This window comes from Danio rerio, chromosome 22 (assembly GCF_049306965.1).
Source record: "Danio rerio strain Tuebingen ecotype United States chromosome 22, GRCz12tu, whole genome shotgun sequence".
Classification (NCBI taxonomy): Eukaryota; Metazoa; Chordata; class Actinopteri; order Cypriniformes; family Danionidae; genus Danio; species Danio rerio.
In genome coordinates, this window is record NC_133197.1 from 39,907,973 (window position 1) to 39,932,500 (window position 24,528).

At 37.7% G+C, this 24,528-nt stretch overlaps 2 protein-coding genes across 3 annotated transcripts in view; one reads left to right on the plus strand and one right to left on the minus strand.

Moving 5' to 3' along the window:
- The window catches only part of psmd1 (proteasome 26S subunit, non-ATPase 1), a 198,210-nt gene that overhangs the window by 138,556 nt on the left and 35,126 nt on the right, over positions 1–24,528 (plus strand). The gene's annotated exons all lie outside the window — the stretch shown is intronic.
- acap2b (ArfGAP with coiled-coil, ankyrin repeat and PH domains 2b) overlaps positions 1–24,528 on the minus strand; it is a 39,070-nt gene that overhangs the window by 11,623 nt on the left and 2,919 nt on the right. The window contains 5 exon segments of the mRNA NM_001102639.1: positions 498–681; positions 3,624–3,682; positions 6,285–6,338; positions 8,076–8,195; positions 10,859–10,916. Of these exon segments, the coding sequence (NP_001096109.1) occupies positions 498–681; positions 3,624–3,682; positions 6,285–6,338; positions 8,076–8,195; positions 10,859–10,916 (475 nt within the window).

Genomic DNA, 24,528 nt, shown 5'->3' on the forward strand with positions numbered 1-24,528 from the left:
AAAAACAAGCACACACACACACTATATATATATGCTGTTTCAGCGAATCTACTTTACACTACAGTAATGCAGTTTACATGAATAGTTTGAATTTGATTTATATTCCTTAACTATTTCATTAATTAAAATATGCACACACACACACACACACACATTTGTTGCAAGAGATGTAAAAGTGCTTCATGGCTGAGTGTAATCCCTCTCGTCATGTTTTGCTGCATATCTATGAAACTTGATGCAGTCGTGTCACGCTATCAGTTTGTCCTCTCTGTGCACTTCCTGTGTTCTGTAGTGACACACACACACAAGGATCCAGTATGTGTGTGCGTGTGTTTGTCTATGTGCATGATAGCGAGTTAGTGTGTGTGTGCATGTCTTTTAAAAAAAGTAAAACTGCAGATAGTTTCCTGTGAGGGTTTGAGTATACACAGTCTGTACAGTATACAAACCAGTCCCCATAAAGACAGATGTACAAGTGTGTGTGTGTAAACTCTCACCTGCAGCACATAATCCAGGACGATGTGGCGGAAACACTTGCGAGTGGCGTTCAGGATGTTGGACGCCTCCTCCACCTCGTGCGCCTTGTTTCGGGGAGCCTGGGCGTTTTTGGACAGGGCCGCTTCTTTCTCCTCGCTCACTTTGTCGAACTGCTTCTTGGCTTCTTTGAATTTGCGCAGGTCCCTGAACACAGCAATACCATTCCTTACATGAGCAACGACTACTGCTGAAACTGAGCCATTATAAACCCTGAGAGACGCGCACACACACACACACACAGCGCTCTCTGCATCCTGTCTATTGACAAACACAAAACATCACAAACACTACAGCATATATATATAATGATTTTTACTTAACATTATTCAGACAAATTACATTAACATTTTAAATAATAAGTGGTATTGTGTGTGATCAGTATCATATTGCATTAAAAGACTGTGCTATCGCCCTTCCCTAGTATTTAACCTTTGGGACAAACATTAATATTTAAACTCCTAAAATAATTAAACTCCTTTCATATTCAAGGCCTTTATTGTAAACGCCGCAGCAATTTAATCTGCCGTTAATTCATGCGGAGAAATCTTCTCAGGTCTTTGGATGACTCTGCATTCAGAAGTTAATGTCCTGACACATCTTTATACAAGTTCATGCTGTTGTTGCAGATGAAATATAACACAGATAACGGGATTTAGATATTGTCCAGTTGGCTAGATGTTAATTCTCAGCCTCTATAGTCGACGGTTGCTCTTGTGCATCAGCCATGTTTGTAGTTTGTTTACATTCCCGAGTTTGTAGTTCTAACGTGAAATGTACTGTGGTCATTATTAGCATACGGATGCTTCTAGAATTTCTACCAGAAATAGTCGACCATCCGGGAAACTTTGCCATACACTTTTCAATATGCTATACGCTTATTAATACAATTTTCTATTACGTATGCAGAGAGGAAGGTGTGTTAAACCTATATATGGGAAAAGCAGCTTCTCCTGAGGCCTAGTTCACACTACATGACTTGATATTGTGTCTTTGAATCCCTGTGGTGTTCACACTACATAAATGATCCACTAGAGGGAGGTCACACACTGTTTAGACCTGCAGCCTGGAGACCTCAAAGTGGGAGGGATTACACCAAGTAGGATGAATGATTTCCAAGTGGGAGGGACTTAAACCGCAAGTAGGTTGGGTTTGAGTGGTTTAGGAGGAGTAGACATTAATAAAACACATCAGGTTATTGTGAGGTTGGGTTTAGGTGTACACATTCATAAAGCACAATATTGAACTCTAAATACGACTAAATAAATAAAAGAAGACCTCCGTTTATACCCTTCTCTCCAAACTCAGTCCTGGAGGGCCGGTGTCCTGCATAGTTTAGCTCCACCTTCCTTCAACACACCTGCCTGGAAGTTTCTAGTATACCTAGAAAGAGCTTGACTATCTGGTTCAGGTGTGTTTAATTGGGTTTGGATGTAAAATATGCAGGACACCGGCCCTCCAGGACCGAGTTTGGACAGCGCTGGGGTAGACCAAAGCGTGTCTCACGCCTCTTTTCAAGTGAAGGTCCCGGCTGTTAGATCATCCCCTGGGGGCTGGCTGCAGTACAAGTAGCGATGCAACAATTAACCGGTTTCACTATTAACCGTGCTTTAATCCGTCACAGTTCATTAATCGTGAAGGCTTCTCAACACCGTGTTTCTGCATGGAACAAAACTGCTGCAACTTAAAGTAATGCTACTTTTTCTTCACTGTAAAAGGGAAATACTAAATACAGCTATTATGTAACTTAGATTTACAGTAGACAAATACTACTTATTTATTTATAGATTTTTAATTTAATTAATTTATTTTATTTATTCGTTTTAATTTATCTATTATTTTAATTTATTAAAAATGTTTATTTTCATTTATTTATTTTTTTTATTTCATTTATTTATTTTTAATTCATTTACATTTAATTAATTAATTTATTTTAATTTATTAAAATTTAGATTCATTTATTTAAATTGTAATTTTTTTCTTTATTGTAATTTATTTTATTTTATATATTTAAAATTAATACATTTTTATTCATTTAAATTAATTTATTTAATTTTTATTTGTTTATTTAAAAAATATATTTATTTATTGACATTTATTTTCTAATTATTACTATTAAATGCCAAAACTTTTTTCTTTTATTTTTAAGCCCAAGGAGAATTGTACTATTGTTTGTTTTTTATTGTTTATCTATTGTTTTGTGTCGTATTTTTTGGTTACTGAGCAGCAACAATTAGCACTTTAAAATATAAGGAGTTTTTATCTGATTTTAGTAACTAGCAGTGTTTTGAAATTAAAAAATGCTTAATAATCGTGATAACCGTGATTATTCCTCAGACCATAATCGCACAACCAAAATCTATAATCATTGCATCCCTAAGTACAAGTCAAAGCGTGTCATCATGATTGACAGTTGTGATTGACAGCTTCTATAAACAGACCGTCAGAGCTTCGAGAGGAGGTTGAAGTGTTAATATTAGATTTCTGTGTTATTTTACCATGATAAAATGAGTTCAGCAGTAAACTATACTTTGTGACATACAGGATCTGGTGAACATACGGTTTATTCAGAAAAGTGAGAGTTTTATCAGGCTTTATTATTAGATTGCTGTGGCATGCCTAGCCATGATGACGGGGAAAATACAAGTGATCGCTATCTAGCAGTCATTTTTAATGGGTTTTATTTGTTAGAGATACTATTAATAAATATAATCATTTACACTCTATACATCTGTTATTGCATCATGTTACTGTACACAGTGAGGTGCATATTTATAATAATACATTAATACATCTAAAACACGGATTGCGGTAAAAACTCGACTCTTAATTGAAGAGATTTCTCACTAATAGTGGGAAAAGTGTTAAGTGGTCTCATCTTTGATCCAAATATGCTGCTTTAAGTCTTCATTCTAATTAAATAAATTGAATACATGGGAAGTGTATAGTCTGTTTGCGTAATGAAATTAGTATTAAATGATAAAACCTTATTGGTCAGCTGATTACTGAAAATGTCCCATTAGAAAATCACTAAAGTAAGAATCATGAAAAAACAACCATCAGCAGTGTTTAACCGTAATGATACTCACTCTCGAATGAACGTCTGGAGTTGAGATTTGATTGATCGTTGCGCTTGGTCAAATAAAATCTGCAAAATGAACACAAATGCACAATTATAAATTAGCAGCCTGTTATTAATTTCATAACCATTCACCACATTTTACTGTATACTTATTGCTAATGTTAACTTATGGATTCCTTATTTAATATTTTTACTATAGTATATGAAAGTTCAAAATATTAAATAAATAAATAATATTAATGTATTAAAATACTCTAATAATTTATGCAGTTTGTCAATCTAAAAATGTAAATCTATATACAGTAATCACCCACCATAATGTTAACACAACAAAAACAAAAATAAAAGATGAAAGATTATCATAAAAATATACTGTGTTATGTATTTCTCAAATATTCATAAAACGACTATTTTAAATGTAATATTAGTTTTGTGTTCAGTGGAGAAAATTTAAATATGATTAACATTTCTAGTAGTGTTAATATGGTAAGCAATATTACATGTTACTACAACAAAATTTATTCCATGTAAACACAAGCTACTGAGTGTCAAAATACTTTAAATCATTTCTTTGAATTAATACTTCGACTAAAAACCACAAAACATTTGACAATTACAAATATTTTGGAATTAAAAATGAAAATTAAAAAATGTTAATGATAAATAAATAAATAAATAAATACATAAAAATAAATAAATAAATACATCAATACATAAAAATAATAAATACATAAATACACAAATGAATAAATAAATAAATACTTCAATAAATTCGTAAATAAATAAATACACAAATGCATAATAAATAAATACACAAATGAATAAATAAATACATAAACACATAAAATAAATACATAAATAAATTAACAAATACATAAAAAATAAATACATAAATAAATACAAAAATAAGTAAATAAGTAATTAAATAAATAAATGGATAAATACACAAATACATAAATAAATAAATAAATAAATAAATAAATAAATAAATAAATGCACAAATAATTAATAATGAATGAATTAATAAATTTAATTATTAATAAATAAACAAATACATAAATAAATAAATAAACAAATAGATAAATAAATTCATAAATAAATACATAAATAAATAAATTCATAAATTAAAATATAAATTTATAAATAAATAAATAAATACATAAATACATAAATAAATAAATAAATAAATAAATAAATACACAAATAAAAAAATACACAAAAAAATGAAAAATAAATAAATAAAATGACGTTTACTTGCGAAAAACTACATTTTAAGACTATAAAAAATACATAACCTTATTGTCCTGATAAATACAACTATATGAATGATTCCTTCCCCTGCTTCTGTGCTTAAAAAGCTGTTTAAGATGTTTCATCATTTCTTTTAGGCCTATTTAACCTTTGCACAGATTTTGGGCCAGTGTGAATGATGAAACAATCAAGACGTGTTTGTGTTTTAAAGATCATCAGACTTTAACCACAAGTCAGCTGATCTGAGCACAGACTCAAAGACCATCAAGAAAATGCACACAACAACACACACACACACACTGACCACGAAGAAAACACACAGAGATCAATAAGAAAACACTCCAAGAGTTATTCTCTGTAGATAGAGTAGTTTCACCCGAAAGACTTAAAATTCTGCCATCCTTTACTCTCCCTTGTTTGAAACCTTTATGAGTTTCTTTCTTTAGCTGAACAAAAAAAGAAGATATTTTGAAGAATGTTGGAAACCTGTAACCATTGACTTCCAGTATTTGTTTTTCCTGCAATGGAAGTCAATGGTTACCAGTTTCCACATTCTTCAAAATGTGTTCAACAAAATTCAGAAAAGTTTTATAACCACACAAGGGAGACTAAATACTCATTTTGGATGAAATAACCCTTTAATTAACATGTCCACTGTATAAAAATATCTGTAAATGAGCAGTTTTCAGTATTTTCTGATTGACGTTTTTATTTTTTCCTGATTTAATTCTGCTTTTGAGTTGCATTGTGGGATCTTGATCCTTCTTTCAACAGCTTTTAACCTTGAAATGTTTTGAAAAGTGACTTTTATGAACATTTTTAATAGTGTAAAGTGTTATATTGTCTGAGTTGGTGTTGTATATTATTCTACAAACACAAGCACCAGTACATTTTCTGTTATTTTATAGACTTATTTCTCTGTATGTTATTTCTTACAACTACTAAAACTCCTTAAATGTCAATAAAAGTCACTTTGTTAAACTGCAGGGTTGAATTAGAAGTCATTAGAAGTCAACAGAGTAGAGATCAACATCCCATAATGCAATTCACTACCGGAAATAAACGGAAAACATGCAAAATATGGAAACTGCTATTTTATACAGTGTACTCTGCAGAATTAAATAACAGCACTTCCAATTACTGCCACAAGGGGCAGCAACTGTTTTCAGAAACTGACTGGTACTAGATAATATTCAGGTTAAGTTGATCTCAGCTGAATCTAACGGCTCATTCAAGGTAAACCCTTCATTCGTGTGTCAGCTACAGCACAGATGCCTCAAAGCTGGGTGTATAATTCAAGTAAAACAGAATGAGGAAACTGTTTTTTGCATGGTAAGCATCTGTGGTCATATTTCTGACAAGAAATGCAGAAGTCATTATTCACAGTAACGAACACTTTCAGCCCAGATTTCCTTACTGTGTGATAGTTGATCATCTCTTGAAGATTCTCTGCAAACGTGCTCAGACTGGACTGTGAAGAAAGAAAAGACAGATTTTTACACACAACACAGTAATGTTGCAAAGAAAAGCATCACAAAAACAAAATGAAGTGCACTAAAAATGTATGTACTTCACTTTTTAGCGCAATAACATATATCAAACTAGTAAAATACTACTTATTCATGATTGTTAGTCATTAGTAATTAATATATCGCCCATCATAATATATCAAACTTGACATTTGCATAATTCATCATATTGTCAGACCAATAATATAGTCTGACATATATTTGTCAGACAAGGGGGCTAATAATATTCACCTTTAAATGCTGTTTAAATTAAATTAAATTAAATTAAATTAAATTAAATTAAATTAAATTAAATTAAATTAAATTAAATTAAATTAAATTAAATTAAATTAAAAACTGCTTTTATTCTATAAATAAAGAAATACATTCATAAATACATAAATAAATTAATAAATACACAAACATAAAAAATAAATACATAAATACACAAATAAAAAATACACAAATAAATAAATAAACAAATACATAAAAAATAAATAAATAAATACACAAATAAATAAACAAATACATAAAAAATAAATGCACAAATAAATAAACAAATATATAAAAATAAATAAATACATAAATAAATAAAAAATTCACAAATAAATAAATAAACAAATACATACAAAATAAATAAATAAATAAATACACAAATAAATAAATAAATACATAAATAAATAAATAAATAAATACACAAATAAATAAACAAATACATAAAATAAATACATAAATAAATACACAAATAAATAAATAAATAAATTCATAATTAAATAAATACACAAATACATAAATAAATGAATAAATAAATAAATACACAAATAAATAAATGATAATAATGATAATATATCAAACGTGACATTTGCATAATTCATCATATTGTCAGACTAATAATATAGTCTGACATATATTTTTCAGACAAGGGGGCTAATAATATTCACCTTTAAATGCTGTTTAAATTAAATTAAATTAAATTAAATTAAATTAAATTAAATTAAATTAAATTAAATTAAATTAAATTAAATTAAATTAAATTAAATTAAATTAAATTAAATTAAAAACTGCTTTTATTCTATCTAAAATAAAACAAATAAGTCTTTCTCAAGAAGAAACAATATTATAGGAAATACTGTCAAAAACTCCTAAATCTGGAAATATTTGAAGACGGAAAAAAAAATTTTATTGGAGGATGAAAATTTTGACTTTAACTGTGCATGCGTTTAATTTAAATCATCAATTATTATCGCTTTACTCCTTGTTTATTATGTAATCTGCAATGCTTTGGCATTGCAAGTCATGCCAATACAGCTCTTTTGAATTGAATTAACAAAATAGCCTCTATCACACACTAGTGTGTGTGTGTGTGTGTGTGTGTGTGTGTGTGTAAACACTAGAGTATGAGTGTGTACCTGCTCATACATGCACACACAAGGAAGTTATGTTTTCATAGCACAACAAAGCCTGAACAATGCCCATTTCAAAGATGCGGGAGAGTATAAATGCGAAGACTCAGAATGCTGGTATGTGGCCAATGCTTTTGTATGAGCACTAACCAAGCTTTGAAGTGAGCACTAAGTAAACAGCAGCCTTCACAACTGGCACTCTCCACAAGCTGCACCAAAGCAAACAGACTCGAGCTACAGATGAGTATCATGTGCCGCTGGTTTGATATGCGTGTGACTGTGAAATGATTGGTTCACCTCGATGACATCATCAGTGGCGGACTGCTGCGCCAGCTCTCTGATGCCGCTCACGAACTGCTTGTTGGCCGTGTTGTACGCCTTTCCAGCGTCGATCATCCCGATGCACAGCTTCACCAGCTGAACACAACCAAGATATGCAGAGATATAGTGAAATATACAGAGATGTGTCAAATATCAACAAGTTAAAACAACAGCACATGGCACAAAACTGAAAATAATAATACTAGGATTAAAAATAAAGTCCAGTTTTTACATAGTATAAGTAGGCGGATTGGGACGCACCAAAACTCTTCTTTATTGTGTTAGTTTGATTGCATTTCACCTTTGAAATGCAGATTTAAAAGGTCACAGAACACCAGAACACATGTGTTGAGCTGTTGACAGTGGTATATGTGTCCCACACTGCTAAAAACACTATTAGGACGCCTATATTTCAATAAAAAGTGTAAATTGGTTGTTTTTGCGTTATTTCCAGCAAATTCGTACTACCTGTTTGAAACAAATTTTTGAAGCTGCGTCACGGTCATGACATAATAGCGTGTATTCCAGCGTGCAGACTGGGCGCCTGTAGCTGGGAGTGCCTTCTTACGTCTCAGAGTGTGCTGCATTCATTCATGAGTAAGACTTGGTTCAAACCAATCAGCGCGCTCTATTGTGCAACTTCATTAATATTCATTAATGTTAAAGTGTTTAGACGGCAGAGACACCACGTTGTGTTGGCAAAACAAGCGTGAAGTGTTGCTTTTATAGTTTGCTGCAGTGAAGTTTTGTTTTCATTTTCTCTCTGTGAGAGCTCAGCTGGCGTCATGTGTGGATTAACAGTGTACGCGACGCTCCACTGTTACGCGACGCTCCACTGAGTTTACCCGAGAGCTTTTCTCTTCTGCAAATGGTGAGATCCAGATTAGCTGCTCGTCTCCTCTTAATAAAGACGCGGGTCTAGTTGCTGGTGATTGTCCTGTCTCTACAGATTTGGTAAGTGAGCGACCAGTGCTCTTTGTTTATTCAGTTTGTTCGTATCAAACTAAGTTAACTATTGCACCGAGTGTAAACATGTTAGCACAACAACCAAACTATTACCGTCGTGTAGGATTTTCACAGCATTTTATGACAGGAATAACACACGCGGCTTTCTGACACTACCTGCCAAGTGCATCTAAATTACAGAGAAATGCAGAGGGTTTTTTTCTCTCATTCGCCGTGCGGTAACAAACATTGCATGAAAAATACACGCTTAGAGCAGTTCCCCGAATCAAATATTTCGTTTGTCACGAGGGACACGAATGAATTCCCTGAATGAAAGAGAAAAAACTGCAGTTAAAGTCCAACATTTAATAATTTGCCAAATAATTTGATTACTAAAGTCCAAGTAAACACAGTCAGTTTCTCCCCTGTGTGTGTGTGTGTGTGTGTGTGTGTGTGTGTGTGTGTGTGTGTGTGTGTGTGTGTGTGTGTGTGTGTGTGTGTGTGTGTGTTTTGACTCTCTCCATATCCCATAATGCACTGCGCATCGGCCTACGGCAGCTGGATTAGTCCAAAAGGCGCAGTACTGTTTGCGGTTGGACCCGTTTTAGTACGGATCATTGTCTCACCACAAACGAACCGCTCCAGGGTTTGTTTGAAAGCGTACCGAGACCACCTCTTCAAGCAGGTCTCGGTACGCTTATTTGGTCCGCTTTTGCTGCGCACTCGAGTACGATTGCTGCATTCAGACCTGCCCAAACCAACCGCACCAAAAGGGGAAACCAACTCTAGTGCGATTCAATCCAACTAAATAAGGCAGGTGTGAAAGCACCCTAAGACTATTTGAGAATTCACAGACACCGTGTCTTGTAGTAATTTTCTAGATTTGGTTTACTGATGGAGGGGATTAAATCAGTTGTTGATTATTACGCGTCTTCTGCTTTGAATCCAATTCAATTCAGCTTTATTTATATAGCGCTTTCACAACGTAGATTGTGTCAAAGCAGCTTCACATAAATGGTCATAGTAAATTGGAACAGAGTAGTTCAGTTTTCAGTGTTTAAGTTCGGTTCAGTTTAGCTCAGTTCAGTGTGCTTTAAAATCATCACTGAGAGTCCAAACAAACACTGAAGAGCAAATTCAGCTTTGAAAACAGACGTTCTGCTTGTATTTCCAAGAAAAGCAGCAGCAGCAGCTCCTCCTCCAGATTTCATATCCTTCCTCAGAGAGCGCGAGAGAGAGAAGGAAGTGAGCGCTCTGAGTCACCGGCCAGAAGACGCTGGGTGGGTCTAATATCTGAGCCAACACTGAGCTCTACTCCCGCTCTAACATTAAAGCAGCAGCGACGCTCTCAAATCTGTCATTAGCTTGCGTTTCCATCCTACTATTTTTATGTGCATTTTAGATGATGGCATGAAAAATAAACGATTGATGGATGAAATGTGTGTTTCAGATACTTTGCATTAATAGAGTTTAGCTCCAACCCTAATCAAACACACCTGAACAAGCTAATCAAGCTCTTGCTAGGTATACTTAAAACACCCAGGTAGGTGTGTTGGGCACCGGACCTCCAGGAACGAGATAGGTGACCCCTGCTATAGAGAATATGAGTTTAAATGAGAGATTTGTGAGAGGTGTTGTCATATATGCTGAGCACTCTAAATTAAGCACTGCGCTGTTCTGGTCTACAGCATGCTTGGATGCTGATGAAGGCACTGCATAACAGAATTATTAATCAGTTAAAAACCTTCACTTTTCCTTTTTGAACCGATTATCATCCCTAAGCACAATCTGCACAGAAGTCAAAGTGATCCTACCTTGTCTAGTTTGGACTCGAGCTCGCAGACGTCTCCTTCCACCTCCTCGATCGTCGCCCTGTTGAAGACAGAGAAAAACTTCAGACCAACACAGAAAGAGACGCTGCAGGTATCGCATTTATCTCCACATTCCACAAGGCTGAGGGACGCTATCATCTCAAATCTTCAATCTTCAAACACAAGTACTAAAAGCACCGGCATGTCAACAGAAGCACTAAATGAGCACGTGAAGCACCGAAAATGATGACGTGACGTGTGGAGAAACCAAATATACACTATAATATACAACACTGCAATAACACAGCTTCAGAATATGCACGGCATGGAGAATTTGCATACAGAAATCTTAAAGGTACAGAGGTTAATCAAGTTTACTAGGCAAGATTGAGTAATTAGGCAAGACACTGTATAACAGTAGACGATCCAAAATATTGCTTAAAGGTGCAGTGGGTGATTGTCTTCAGAAACATTTGTTGTTGTGCTGGTTAAAAGTCTGTTCACATTCCAATAGTACTGATTACAGTAAATGATCTAAATGTGTTTATACAACCCAGGCTCATTCTGAAAACGTAGTCCAGCGGACGTTTCTGGAGACCGCGAAATACGTCCCGGGAGGTACGTATGGCTGCATTTCATTTTTTTTAGGCAAACGCTATGGGGCGGTGTGACGCCGTTTCCTTTCGCGCTTGCCGAAATCGTGTGCGTCGGTGGACTTCAGATGCAGTAAGGAGGAGCTGACAAAGGCATCTGGGTTCGAGTCTGGGGAAGAGCGGTTCCAGAAACCAGGTAAGACAAAAACAGAATCCAAAAAATAAAGCGAACGAGTTCATAACAGGGTGAGAAATCCAAAAACGTGGTAAAAAAATAAAAAATAAAAATGAACAGACGAGGGCTTTTCTTTTTCTAGACGGCTTTTCTAAATTTTTGCTCAGGTTTAGGAAAGTGAGCGGGCGGGCGGGTCAATCTGTAAAACTGGTTGGGTTCTGGGAAGGAGGAGGGTGGGTCAGCCGATTGGCCGGTCGCCCAGTCAATCATTCGGTCAGTCAGACAGCGGCCTCTGGTGGGTTGATGCGAGAACAGCGCGGGCGCGAACCGCACTCGCGAGAGACGTTCGAGATACAAAAAAGCGCACATAGCGGCCTCTCGCGCATTCGCGAAAACAAAAACTGCACAAATACGTACCTCCCGGGACGTATTTCGCAGGCTCCAGAAATGTCCGCTGGACTACGTTTTCAGAAAGAGCCTGGGTTGTGTTTATATGTGTTTTTATATTCTGTGTAAGGCACAAGACTAAACAAATGCTCATCCAAGCAAAGAGTTGTCAAACTGATAATTCCCATAATGCTGATAAGCAGCCCAAACGGGGTCACGTGGACATGAGTGACAGCAGTAAAACAAATGCTGAATCAAAACTTGCTAAACTCCTGAATCAATATTGGAGTTAAGGCTGATTTATACTTCTGCGTCAAACGCCGGCGTATGCTACGGCGCTGACGCATAGCCCTTCGCCGTGGCCATCTGCGTTGCTGACGTGCACCTCTCAAAAAATTTAACTACACGTTGCAACAATGCGTAGCGCAAGCTCTGTGATTGGTCAGCTTGGTAACGCTGACGAGTCTGGGCGGGACCGAGAGCCGCGTGAATGGTGTGAGCCTGATGGAGCGATTGTTTACAAGTGTGGAGTCCTGTGAAGGAGCTCCGGATGGAAAGTTTTGTTCTGTGTTTACCTCCTAGTTAAAGTTGTTGCACGTCTGCCGGTTCCTGCCTCAAAATGAGCGAGTTTGAGTCACTTGTACATCCAGGAAGTGTTCAGGAAAACCAAAACAGCAGCAAAGAAACTCGACACAGAGGAAGATTTACACCTCACTGCCAACTAGCGTTTCGGAAGTGTTAATGCAGACCAACAGAGACAGCGCGCAGATCACTTGAAGCAGAAGTATAAACCAGGCTTAAGGGGGCTAATACTATTGACCTTAAAACGGTTTTAAAAAATAAGGCGAAATAAAACAAATAAGACTTTCTCCAGAAGAAAAGTTATTATAGGAAATACTGTGAAAAAATTGTGTACAATAAACATTGACTAAAAAATAGTAAACATATAATGCTACTAAATTCTAGTGATTTATTGGGTTGAATATGAAAGGAAGAAGTGTGATTCTGCTGATAATAGCCGGGACTTTTAATGCAAAAATGACACATCATTTTGTCACCGCAGCAAAACAGTGAAGGAAAGACAGAATCTGTGCAGTTTCACTGCCCTCAACGGCTGCTTTTACTGATCACATTACATGTGACTTCATTGCTGAGCTGTTTCAGTCAATCCAAAGACATTTAAATACCAGAAAAAGCATGAGAAAAACATTCCTCGGAGGAAAACATTCCTAAAAGCAAACTCTAATGGGTAGCGGAGGTGCTGCGTGCTGGAAATAAAATAGTGACACAAATAAATCACCAAGTGCAGGGTACCGCCGGGATCCTCCAAATGAAATTCAAGGCTTCTTAAGAACTTTTTAATACCATTTAAAATGAAATTCAATGACAACTTCGTACCCATTCCCACAAAAGTATGAGGGAAAAAATTTTTTGAACCCTAGATAATAATTATGTAAAAGTGTATAAACACACACACACCTTTAACAAGCTGTCCGTATAAACACACACACACATAGGCCCTGTTTACACTAATGCGTTTTTGTTTTAAAACGCATAAGTTTTGCTACGGTTACGTCATCCGTCCACACTACGCCAGAGTTTAAGCGCCGAAAATGGAGCGTTTTGGAAACGCTGGAGAGGCTGTTTTCATTCTGAAGCGCTGCTGCTCCGTCTCAGTGTGGATGAGGGAAAACGGAGACATCTGAAAACGGAGGCGGGACTACTGAGATTCGCTACCTAAGTTGGGGCTTTTGTGTCATTGCGTATCCTTCCCTATTCGTCAATGCCCTATCACATGACTATAACACATGGCTTTAACGCTACCGGAAGACAGCAGACCAGCCTTCACTGTAAACAACAACATGGACACAGAAATGGGAGCGTTGTTAGCACTATTGTCTGTTTTAGGCGCCATTGTGTAGTTATTCATTTGTTACGTTTAGTAACTCGACTTCATCGTCTGTCCACAAAAATACCTCTCTTGCTTTCTTTGCCATTGCGTTCATTGTTCAACCGATGTTTGTTGACTAACAATAACCAAATGCCGAGCGAGACACATGCTTCCTGTTTATACTAGAACGCGCGTGTCCAGAGTGCGCGAATGGTCACGTGATATACGTTTTTGGTGGCGTAGTGTGGACGGAGATATGTTCAGAAAGGCTAGTGTGGACACGGATCGTATTTGATATAAAACGCCGTTTTAAAATAAAACGCACTAGTGTAAACGGGGCCATGGACATAAAGCACAAAGCAAGCGAAACACAGCATTAAGCTCTCCCTCATTCACACACATAAACACACAAACACAAGCGTGCGCTTGCTCGCTCGGGAGCTATTTACCAAGCGCTCCCGTGCTTTATTCGGAAATGTATTTCCGTGCCGCAAGAAATCTGGTCTGGTCCAAATGCAGACCTCTATCCAGAAGTAACAGCCGAGAGGAGAGGAAAAGTCACACCAGCAGGTCAAATAGGCCACAGTAAGAGAGAGAGAGAGAGAGAGATAGAGTTTACTTTCATTCTCTCAATCGCAGTGAAATAGGAGCTTTGCTGTAAGTGTCAGTGAAAGACTGTCCAGCAAACACACACGCAGTCAAATTTTGCACAGTTTCTGTGCTTTTAAGTAGTTGGAGCGTTGTAAATACTCGCGCTCGCCTCCCTCGCTATAGTAGTCTAAGCTACGGCGACGCACTATGACGTGGAGCGCCAGATGCACTCCACGTTAGGCTGTATGAATTTTTTAATTAGCCTACATTAGGAACAGTTAATTTTGTTATGGTATGAACTTTAATCCTAGGAAAGGCAAAAATAAATTAATTAATTAAGACCTTTGTAATGAAATCCAAGACTTTGTATACCAAATTTAAGGCTATTAAGGCCTTTATTTCATTCATCTTCTTGTCGGCTTAGTCCCTTTATTAATCCGGGGTCGCCACAGTGGAATGAACCGCCAACTTATCCAGCAAGTTTTTACACAGCGGATGCCCTTCCAGCCGCAACCCATCTCTGGGAAACATCCACACACACATACACACACACACTCATAAACTACGGACAATTTAGCCAACCCAATTCACCTGTACCGCATGTCTTTGGACTGTGGGGGAAACCAGAGCACCCGGAGGAAACCCACACGAAGGCAGGGAGAACATGCAAACTCCACACAGAAACGCCAACTGAGCCGAGGTTCGAACCAGCGACCTTCTTGCTGTGAGGCGACAACACTACCTACTGCGCCACTGCCTCGCCTTACTTTGAGATGATCAATTTAAGACTTTTTCCAATGCTTTTGAGACCCCGCGGGTACTCTGAAGTGAAACACAATGATCTTCAAAAAGACAGAAGCATTCCTGTGGAATGACCCATAAATAAATACACATTTTGTAAGATGAGTACGGTTTAGTTTATGCTCAAGTTCACTGTAAATCCATTCATCCATCAAACACCCACTTTGCTTTAAGAAGTGAAAACATTTGAGATATTTTCTGATCTCCCCCACAGAAACATTGGTCTTTTTTCAACAGTCCTCTTCCTGTAGTGTGCTTTATCCTGCAACTATAAAAAGCTTTGGTTGATGTATAGTAGTATCTAAAGCAATTCTGAATCTTTCTGACAAAATGTCTGCTCTTCTTTTTTCCAAAACAGCTCTGACTCAGTGTGACTGCTCGGAAAGTGCTGACAGCAGTGAAGAGAGCTGCTGCTAATGAAATCCAGGCCATTGCCTCATAGACTTAAACCTGGAGCAGATCCAGAGTCGGAGTGAGCGAGAGGCGAGAGAGGAAAGCTGTACATTCAACACACCACGCATCTGGCTTAGTCCTAATCAACTACCTGAAAACTAAACTCAGTTCACTCTGCAGCCATATTAATAATCAATACATTAATTGTTGCTAGATGAGATACAGCTGCGGCAGGAAGTCAATGAGAATTATTTATACTTTTGTATTATTTTGATTCGGGGGACGTTCTGGGGGCGGGGTTTGCGTGACGTGCCGCAAGCCACTAGCCCGACAAGGAAAACGTGACATGATTTTGGCCTCACTACTCATCCTCCCAGGCGATTGGCCCAGCTCGATAAAAGCCCTGACACGCACTGGCCCGACTGTGGAAATGTGGCTAATGGATGTCAATGGTAAACTTTGGGAGGTCCTAGAGCCCCAGGGGTGCAACATTTACCCCCTTGTGTCGTATGTTCTTACTCAAGCCTGGTTTATACTTCTGCATCAAGTGACCGGCGTGACCCACAGCGCATGCAACGCGTGTAGCTGTGCATTTATACTTCTGCTGCTGTCTCTGTTGGTCTGCATTAACACTTCCGAAACACTAGTGGGCAGTGATGTGTAAATGTTCCTCTGTGTCGAGTTTCTTTGCTGCTGTTTTGGTTTTCCTGAACACTTCCTGGTTGTACAAGTGAGTCAAACTCGCTCATTTTGAGGCAGGAACCGGCGGACGTGCAACAACTTTAACTATGAGGTAAACAAAACAAAACTTTCCATCCGGAGCTCCTTCACGGGACTCCACACTTGTAAACAATCGCTTGCACCATTCGCCCGGCTTTCGGTCCCGCCCAGACTCATCAGTGCTACCAAGCTGACCAATCACAGAGCTTACGCTACGCGTTGTTGCGACGTGTAGTTACATTTTTTGAGAGGTGCACGTCAGTGACGCCGACGGCCACGGCGAAGGGCTATGTGTCAGCGCTGTAGCATACGCCGGCGTTTGACGCAGAAGTATAAATCAGCCTTCAGGCTGCAACCCTTTCGAGATGGTGTGAATCCCATATTTCTTTGAAACTCACTCTTGGCGCTATGATGTGTCAAAGTTTGTCCCCATGTTATGTCACTGGGCCAAAAAAACCCCAAACCCCTTATAAAAGTTATAGCACACCATTCCCGATGAAACCGCATGAGTTGACCCTATTTTCAAGGGTCTGGGGCGAAAACTGCGGGACAAGTTACGACCCAAAAAAAACGCACAGAAGAAGAAAAAAAATGTAATGACCACAGAGAGTCAGGACCTCGGTTTAACGTCTCATCCGAAAGATGGCGCCCACTGACAGTGTAGTCCTCTTCACTATACTGGGGCATTAGGACTCACACAGACCACATGTTGAGCGCCCCCTGCTGGCCTCTCTAACACCACTTCCGGCAGCAACCTAGCCTATGTGGTCTCCCATCCAGGCACTGACCAGGCTCAGCCCTGCTTAGCTTCAGTGAGTAACCGGTCTTGGGCTGCAGGGTGATATGGCTGTGGCCAACACTAATAGGACCGAAGCAAGTTCTAGCAAGTAACACACACCAATTTTAGCTGTTTTGTGTACATTTTATCTTATATACTGGCGGTGATCAGTTGTCTTAATCCTAATTTATTCAAAATAATACCCACTTCATTTCTAGCATTGTCCTTATTCACTAGAGCAGTGGTGGAGTCAGGGCCGGCGCGTCCATAGAGGCCACCTAGGCGGCCGCCTAGGGCGGCAGTATAGAGAGGGCGGCGTCAGCAACACCCCCCTTACCACCCGTGCCCTCAGTTATGTCCGTCACACTTCCTTTCCCACCCGCGTCCTCAGATATATTCGCGCATAGGCGACAGAATAGAGAGGGCAACATCAGCGACACCTCCATCAGCACCCGCGTGTCCTCAGTTATAACCGCGCATAGGGCGACAGAATAGAGGTCCGCGACACCTCACTTTCATTTTCACACATTGGGGTTGAGGGCGGCGTGATCGTCCTCTGCCTAGAGCGGCAGTTCAGCTTGCTCCGGCCCTGGGTGGAGTTTTATTAATTTCATGATCATTCGGTTATGAAGTTTTTCCAAATTTTAAAGGACTCCAACATGTGAAATACGGGAATGGGAATTATGATATTAAACCGTTTAAAATGTATCGCGGATCCCTAGAACTTAATATGAATTCAATGCACATTTGACTAGTTTAATTTCGCGTGAACACTACACTGGGACGTCTCGTCTTTGACCCGCACTCATCTTTAACCTGCACACACTATAAACAAAGCAGAAGGCATTGAGCGTTTGGGATAACGTAATGAGTGATGAATAAAGAAGCCAGCATCAGAGAACAAAAGGCAGAGTAGAGGACTAAACATCCCACAAGCAGGAAACCCCATCACAAATCTACTCAATATCCATCACACACACACACACACACAAAGCAGGCCTGTTCCTCAAGAGTGGACGGGGGTGTGTTTATCCAGCTGGACTCAATGGACAATCACACACACACAGACTCAGATTTGAAAGTGAAAACGGTACTATCTTTCTACTAGGTATGATGAAAGATCTCAGGATGAGCGTTGACTGGGCGGATTGCCGGGCTATGGGGAATTTCTGTGGAATATCTGTAACACATGAGAGTGAGATCAGCAGAAATTCCTCTCTGGGACAGGCCCACGGCGGTGGATTTGAGGCGTAATGCAGCTCAGGAACTGACGCTCGGCTCTGCCTCTGTTGTCAAATCTCTTCCTGCAATTGTTGGAAAACAATCTGGGATGAAACGGAGGGGGAGGGAAGTTCCCAATGAGGTAAACCTCGGCTTTTTTAGAAAACCAATAACAGCATGTAATGAGATTACATAGAGGGAATTTTGGGAGACGAAGCCATGCCAACTTTAATAAAAACAATCAGCACTTTGTGAACTTCAGTGTTGGGTATAATTAGTTGCAAAGCAACTCATTCATTCTTCGTCCCTTTAATCATCAGGGGTCGCCACAGCGGATGAACCGCCAACTTATCCAGCATGTTTTACGAAGCGGATGCCCTTGCAGCGGCAAGCCAGCACTGAGAAACACCCATACACATTCACTACAGCCAATTTAGTACATCAATTCCCCTAAAGCGCATGCGTTTGAACCAACCCAAGCTCAATCTGAAAACGTAGCCCTGCGGATGTTTCTGGAGACTGCGATTTACGTGGCTGGAGGTACGTACGGTTTCAAGCGAACGCTACTGGGCGGTGTGACGCTGCTCCTCTTCTTGCTCCCCGGCTGATAGCTCACCTCCGTGTGGAGTGCTTTCCCGCAGCAACCAGTTTGTCCGGTTAGCTCGTCGTGAACATTGGCGAAGTGGAGACCCGGAGGGGAGCCATCCACGACGATGGCGATGACCGGATTCAAGTGCGGGGAAGAGCAGTTCCAGAAATCAGGTAAGACAAAAACAGAATCCAAAAAATGAAGCAAACGAGTGAGAGTGTGGGCGAGAGTGTGTTGAAATCCGAAAACGTGGTCAAAATCAGACGAGGGCTTTTCTTTTTCTGGACGGCTTTTGTGAATCGTCGCTTGGGTTTAGGGAAGGAGGATGAGGGTGGGTCAGCCGATTGGCCGGCTGCCCAGTCAATCATTCAGTCAGTCGGACAGACGGTCGCTCAACAGCAGCCTCCATCGGCTTTACGCGAGAACAGCATGGGTGTGAACGGCACTCGCGAGGCGTTCGAAATGACTTGCGAAAACAAAAATTGCACAAATACGTACCTCCCTGGACAAATTTCGCGGTCTCCAGAAACGTCCGCAAGGCTAAGCTTCCAGAATGAGCCTGGGTTGATTTAGACAGTGGGGAAAACCGGAGCCCCCGAAGGAAACCCACACCAACACGGTGAGAACATGCAAACTCCACACAGAAACACCAACTGGCCAAAGAGGTGTTGGTTGTGGTGTTGGGGGGGGGGGGGGAGGGGGTGGGCGGTGGGGTTCTTAGGACGATTCTATGGGCCCGCACATTTTGGGGGTCCCTATAGACATTACCAAGGGACCACGAGCCAATAGGCTAATCATATTCACCTTTATTTTACATTTACAGAATCGTGAGAAAGAATCGTGATCTTGATTTTAAGCAAAAAAAAAAAATCCTGATCAACTTTTTTTTTGCCAGAATCGAGTGGCCCTACTCCACACTGCATAAACAGCCTGCTAAACACTCACTACCAACACAAAACCATTTTAAAAAAGACGCACACAGACAACTGATAGAGTCGTTTAATCTCTCTGTAGCTAGTTTAGACACCATTTTAAGCAAAACCACCTTCATTGCCACTAGATGTCTAACAACTAAATTGGTTTCTCGAACCCCAACAAACACCATTAGCTATTCCTGCATTGCCTGGAGATTTCTAAAACAAACATCAGAGCAAAGTCATGCGCAGCATAAACAATCAAAGCGAGTTTACCATTAAATAAAGTGATTTTGTTTTGCTTTTTCGGAGTTCAGTGTTTTATTGAGACGCTATATTGTTTATTCAGCCTAAGATGAAGCGAGCAGCTGCTGAAATGGTTGTCCTAAAAACAAGATACCTCTGTAATCGAGGTGGCTATAAATTCCAGAAACGGCGATTTTAAAGCCAGCACTCAGCACTTGAATGGAAACAGACACGCTCCACTTGGACCCAACGGCGAATATTTATCTAGCGCTCACACAATGCCAAGCTAAACACCGACAATGGAAAACTGAGTTTGCAGCAGAGGAAAAAGCCGCCCGCTTGCAGCACTAATGTGTGAAATGAGGATTTCTGCCCTGCAAGATAAACTTTGCATCACAGGAAGATGAAAATGTGTACACTTACTTCACTATAGAGAGAGAGAGAGAGAGAGTTTTACATTTAACGCTATTACAGCAATTCCATGCAAATGTCAACCTGAACCAAAACAGCGACACCCTTTCTCGTTTTTTTGTGTCGGCTTGTGTTGTACAGTAGTGTAAAAATACTCAAATGTCTCTGTCGATGTTTTCAAGCAATTATATTTGGCTCAGCAAAGTCACACAAGTGCTAATTTGACATCCGTCACATCCATAAGCAAGCTTTTTCATGTTTGTTCTGTAGAGAGCAGGGGTCCGTTCTTCGTACCTCGCTTAAATGATCTAAGATGATTTGGCAGATGCTGGATCTGTTAATCTTGATAACTGATCTCTCGCTAATTTGGTTCTTCAAACAAGTTCGCGAATCAGATTAGAATGTCTGGATGAACTGATCTGAGATCGCTGCGTGTGTTGTGAAGGACAGATTTATCGATCCTCGAAATCATGATCAGCAATGCAACGATTGGCTGACGGCACAGCAGCGTGATGACATCATCTGATTAATATTCAATTATCCATGTGAGCAAAATTACATCAAATTAGCAGTCAACGGTTTGTTAAATATGACACGCAATAACCTTCCACATTTGTTGTGAGCTGCAGGCTTTACATTTTCATGTGTCAAGTGTATCATCATGTATTTCAACGCAAAGCAATGTATTTAGTTCTACATTTAGAAAAGATTTTCTTTATTATTGTAGCCGTTTTTTTAATCGGTGTAAAGAATAACTGGTTGTTTACAAAAGCATTTTGATATTGGTAAAGGCGTCTGCAACTTTTGTGAAGCATCAAAACACCGTCATATTAACTGCCAAAACATGTTTCTGACTGCATACATGTGTTATTGCTTTAAAAAAAAGTGACATATTGCATTCCTATTATACACAATTTGTACTAAAGCGATCTAAAAAGTTAGAATAAGTTTCATATCAATAAGTTTTCTCTTTGCACCACCAGGTGGCAGTCTTTGTACTTTCATTTCGAGGGTGCAGATTGTTTGTCCTAAGTTTTATTAATATTTATAACTTTACTTATTTCATTTATGACTATAACTTTATATATATATATATAGTTAAAAAATATGTACCATTTTCCCAAGTGTATATAACTACTACTGTAAGAAAATATCAGAATTCGGAACATACTTTCTGTATTATCTTTGCTTGAACTAAGCCGATCTAATCCTGTTTATATGAATTGAACCTGCTCCCGATCAGGTTTGACCTAGCAGAACTGTTGCCATGACAACAACTCTCGGATCAGCTTTAAAGAACGAAACGATCCTGGATCGTGTCAAATCGTCAATATCCAAATCCAGCTAACTGAGTAATCCACGTACGAAGAACGGACCCCAGCTCGTCTCCTGTTGATGAGCATTGTTTCTGTTTGGTTGTGCGCTTTCATTCACTCCATTTCCACAAAATACGTTGTAGACTGTGAACTCACAGACTTTTCTGCTCACATCATCCATATTGCGTGTTTGTTTCCCTCATTTACAATATTAAACATGTTTATAGATTGACATTTGTTTGATCGCAGAACTCTGTGGTTGACAATTTTGAAAAATATAATAAGACGTTTCAATATAATGTGAGCATAGAAGCCTGGTTTATACTTCTGCGTCAAGTGATCGGTGTGACCCACATATGTAGCTGTGTGTGGGATTTTTCTTAGTATTTCCAATTATATTTTTTTCTTCTGGAGAAAGTGTTTTTGTTTTATTTCGGATAGAATAAAAGCAGTTTTTAATTTGTTTTAAACTAATTTTAAGGTCAATATTATTAACCCCCTTTAGCAATATTTGTTTTGGATTATCTACAGACAAACCACTGTGATACCTGCCTAATTACCCTAAATTAACCTAGTTAAGCCTTTAAATATCACTATAAGCTGAATACTTGTAACTTATCTAGTCTAATATTATTTACTGTCATCATGGCAAAGATAAAATAAATCATTTATTAGAGATGAGTTATTAACACTATTATGTTTAGAAATGCATCGAACTAAATCTTCTTTCCATTAAACAGAAATAGTGGAATGAAAGTAAACAGGCAGGCTAATAATTCAGACTTGAACTGTACATGGAACCATCTATTGGTTTCACATCCTCTCAACAGAATCCAGGGCATCTCTTTGACCAAACAAAAAAAAAAAAATCCATGTTTTCCATGAACATCTGCTCCTTATTTCTGAGAGGATGTTGTTATACGAGGAGGAGGAGGAGGAGGAGATGAAGAGCCAGAAAGCATAAATTATTCCTCAACACCTCCAGAGAGACTCGCTTCAGCTAGACTAGACGAATCAGGACTCTTTCCCAGGTTTAATTAGCAGAACTCTCTCAAAAGTTTTGGGATAATCTGAGATTAGAGGAATAGCAAATGAAAACGCTGCTATCGATTATTCATCCTACAGTCGTTTCAGGCCTGCGTGAGGGTTCTGTAAGGAATGTTAGTGAGTAAACTGTCTCCATATAGTGTGGAAAATGCAATGGTCAACAGGGACCAAAGACTGCATCACTGCCAACTGCATTCTTTCCTCTCCGTTTAGCCAGAAGAAGCTTATAAAAGTTTGTGGGCGACTTTATTTTAACTTTTTGGTACAGTATGTCTTGGTAAACTACTTTAAAGACATCTAAGCTTTATAATACCAGTTTATGGAATACTGTGATTCCCTGCTGTGACCTATTGTCCCTAACCTCCAGACTGTGATTGGTACCAGGCCGCAATTGGAACAGGACCGCACAAGACATCAACTCTTAACGTTTTAATTATTATCCGAGTCTGAACGATCTTTAATTTTCCATCTTATATTTTAAAAAAATGTCCGTATTCTCTCGGTCATACCTAATCAACTGAGCTCCCTAATTTAACCCACAAGCAGCAAAAAGAGTAAGAAACAGTCATCTTTGAGAAGTTTCGTTGTGAAGGGGTTAAGTCCCAGTGAAGGACATACCAACTGCCAAGGAATGGATCCGCCACTCATTTCTCATCAAATCAGGTGAATGCGTCTTTTCTGCGTACAAGTTCATTGTTTCCAATGGTTGAAAAAATACTCCCAAAATGAAAACTTAAAACATAAAATAAGAAAGAATAACTTTTTAAATTTTATTTAAGATTTACAATGAGTAAGATAAAAAACATTGCAATACTCCATAATATTTGTAATAAAAACTAACAACAACAAAAACAACATTAATATTAATAATAAAAAAATAACACTAATAATAATAATAATAATAATAATAATAAATAAAACTAAGAATAATTACACTAATAATAATAAATAACACTAATAATAATAATAATAATAATAAATAAAAATGAGAATAATAATTAACATTATTATTATTATTATTAATAATAATAATAATAAATAAAACTAATAATAATAATACAAAACATTAATAATAATAATAATAATAATAATAATAATAATAATAAATAACAGTAATAACAAATACTAATAAACAACACCAATAATTATAATAATAAAAAATAACGCTAATAATAATAATAACACTAATAATAATAATAATAATAATAATAATAAATAAAACTAAGAATAATTACACTAATAATAATAAATAACACTAATAATAATAATAATAATAATAATAAATAAATAAAACCGAGAATAATAATTAACATTATTATTATTATTGATAATAATAATAATTAATAAAACTAATAATAATAATAATAAAAAACATTAATAATAATAATAATAATAATAAATAACAGTAATAACAAATACTAATAAACAACACCAATAATTATAATAATAAAAAATAACACTAATAATAATAATAATAATAATAATAATAAATAAAACTAAGAATAATTACACTAATAATAATAAATAACACTAATAATAATAATAATAATAATAATAATAATAATAATAATAAATAAAACTGAGAATAATAATTAACATT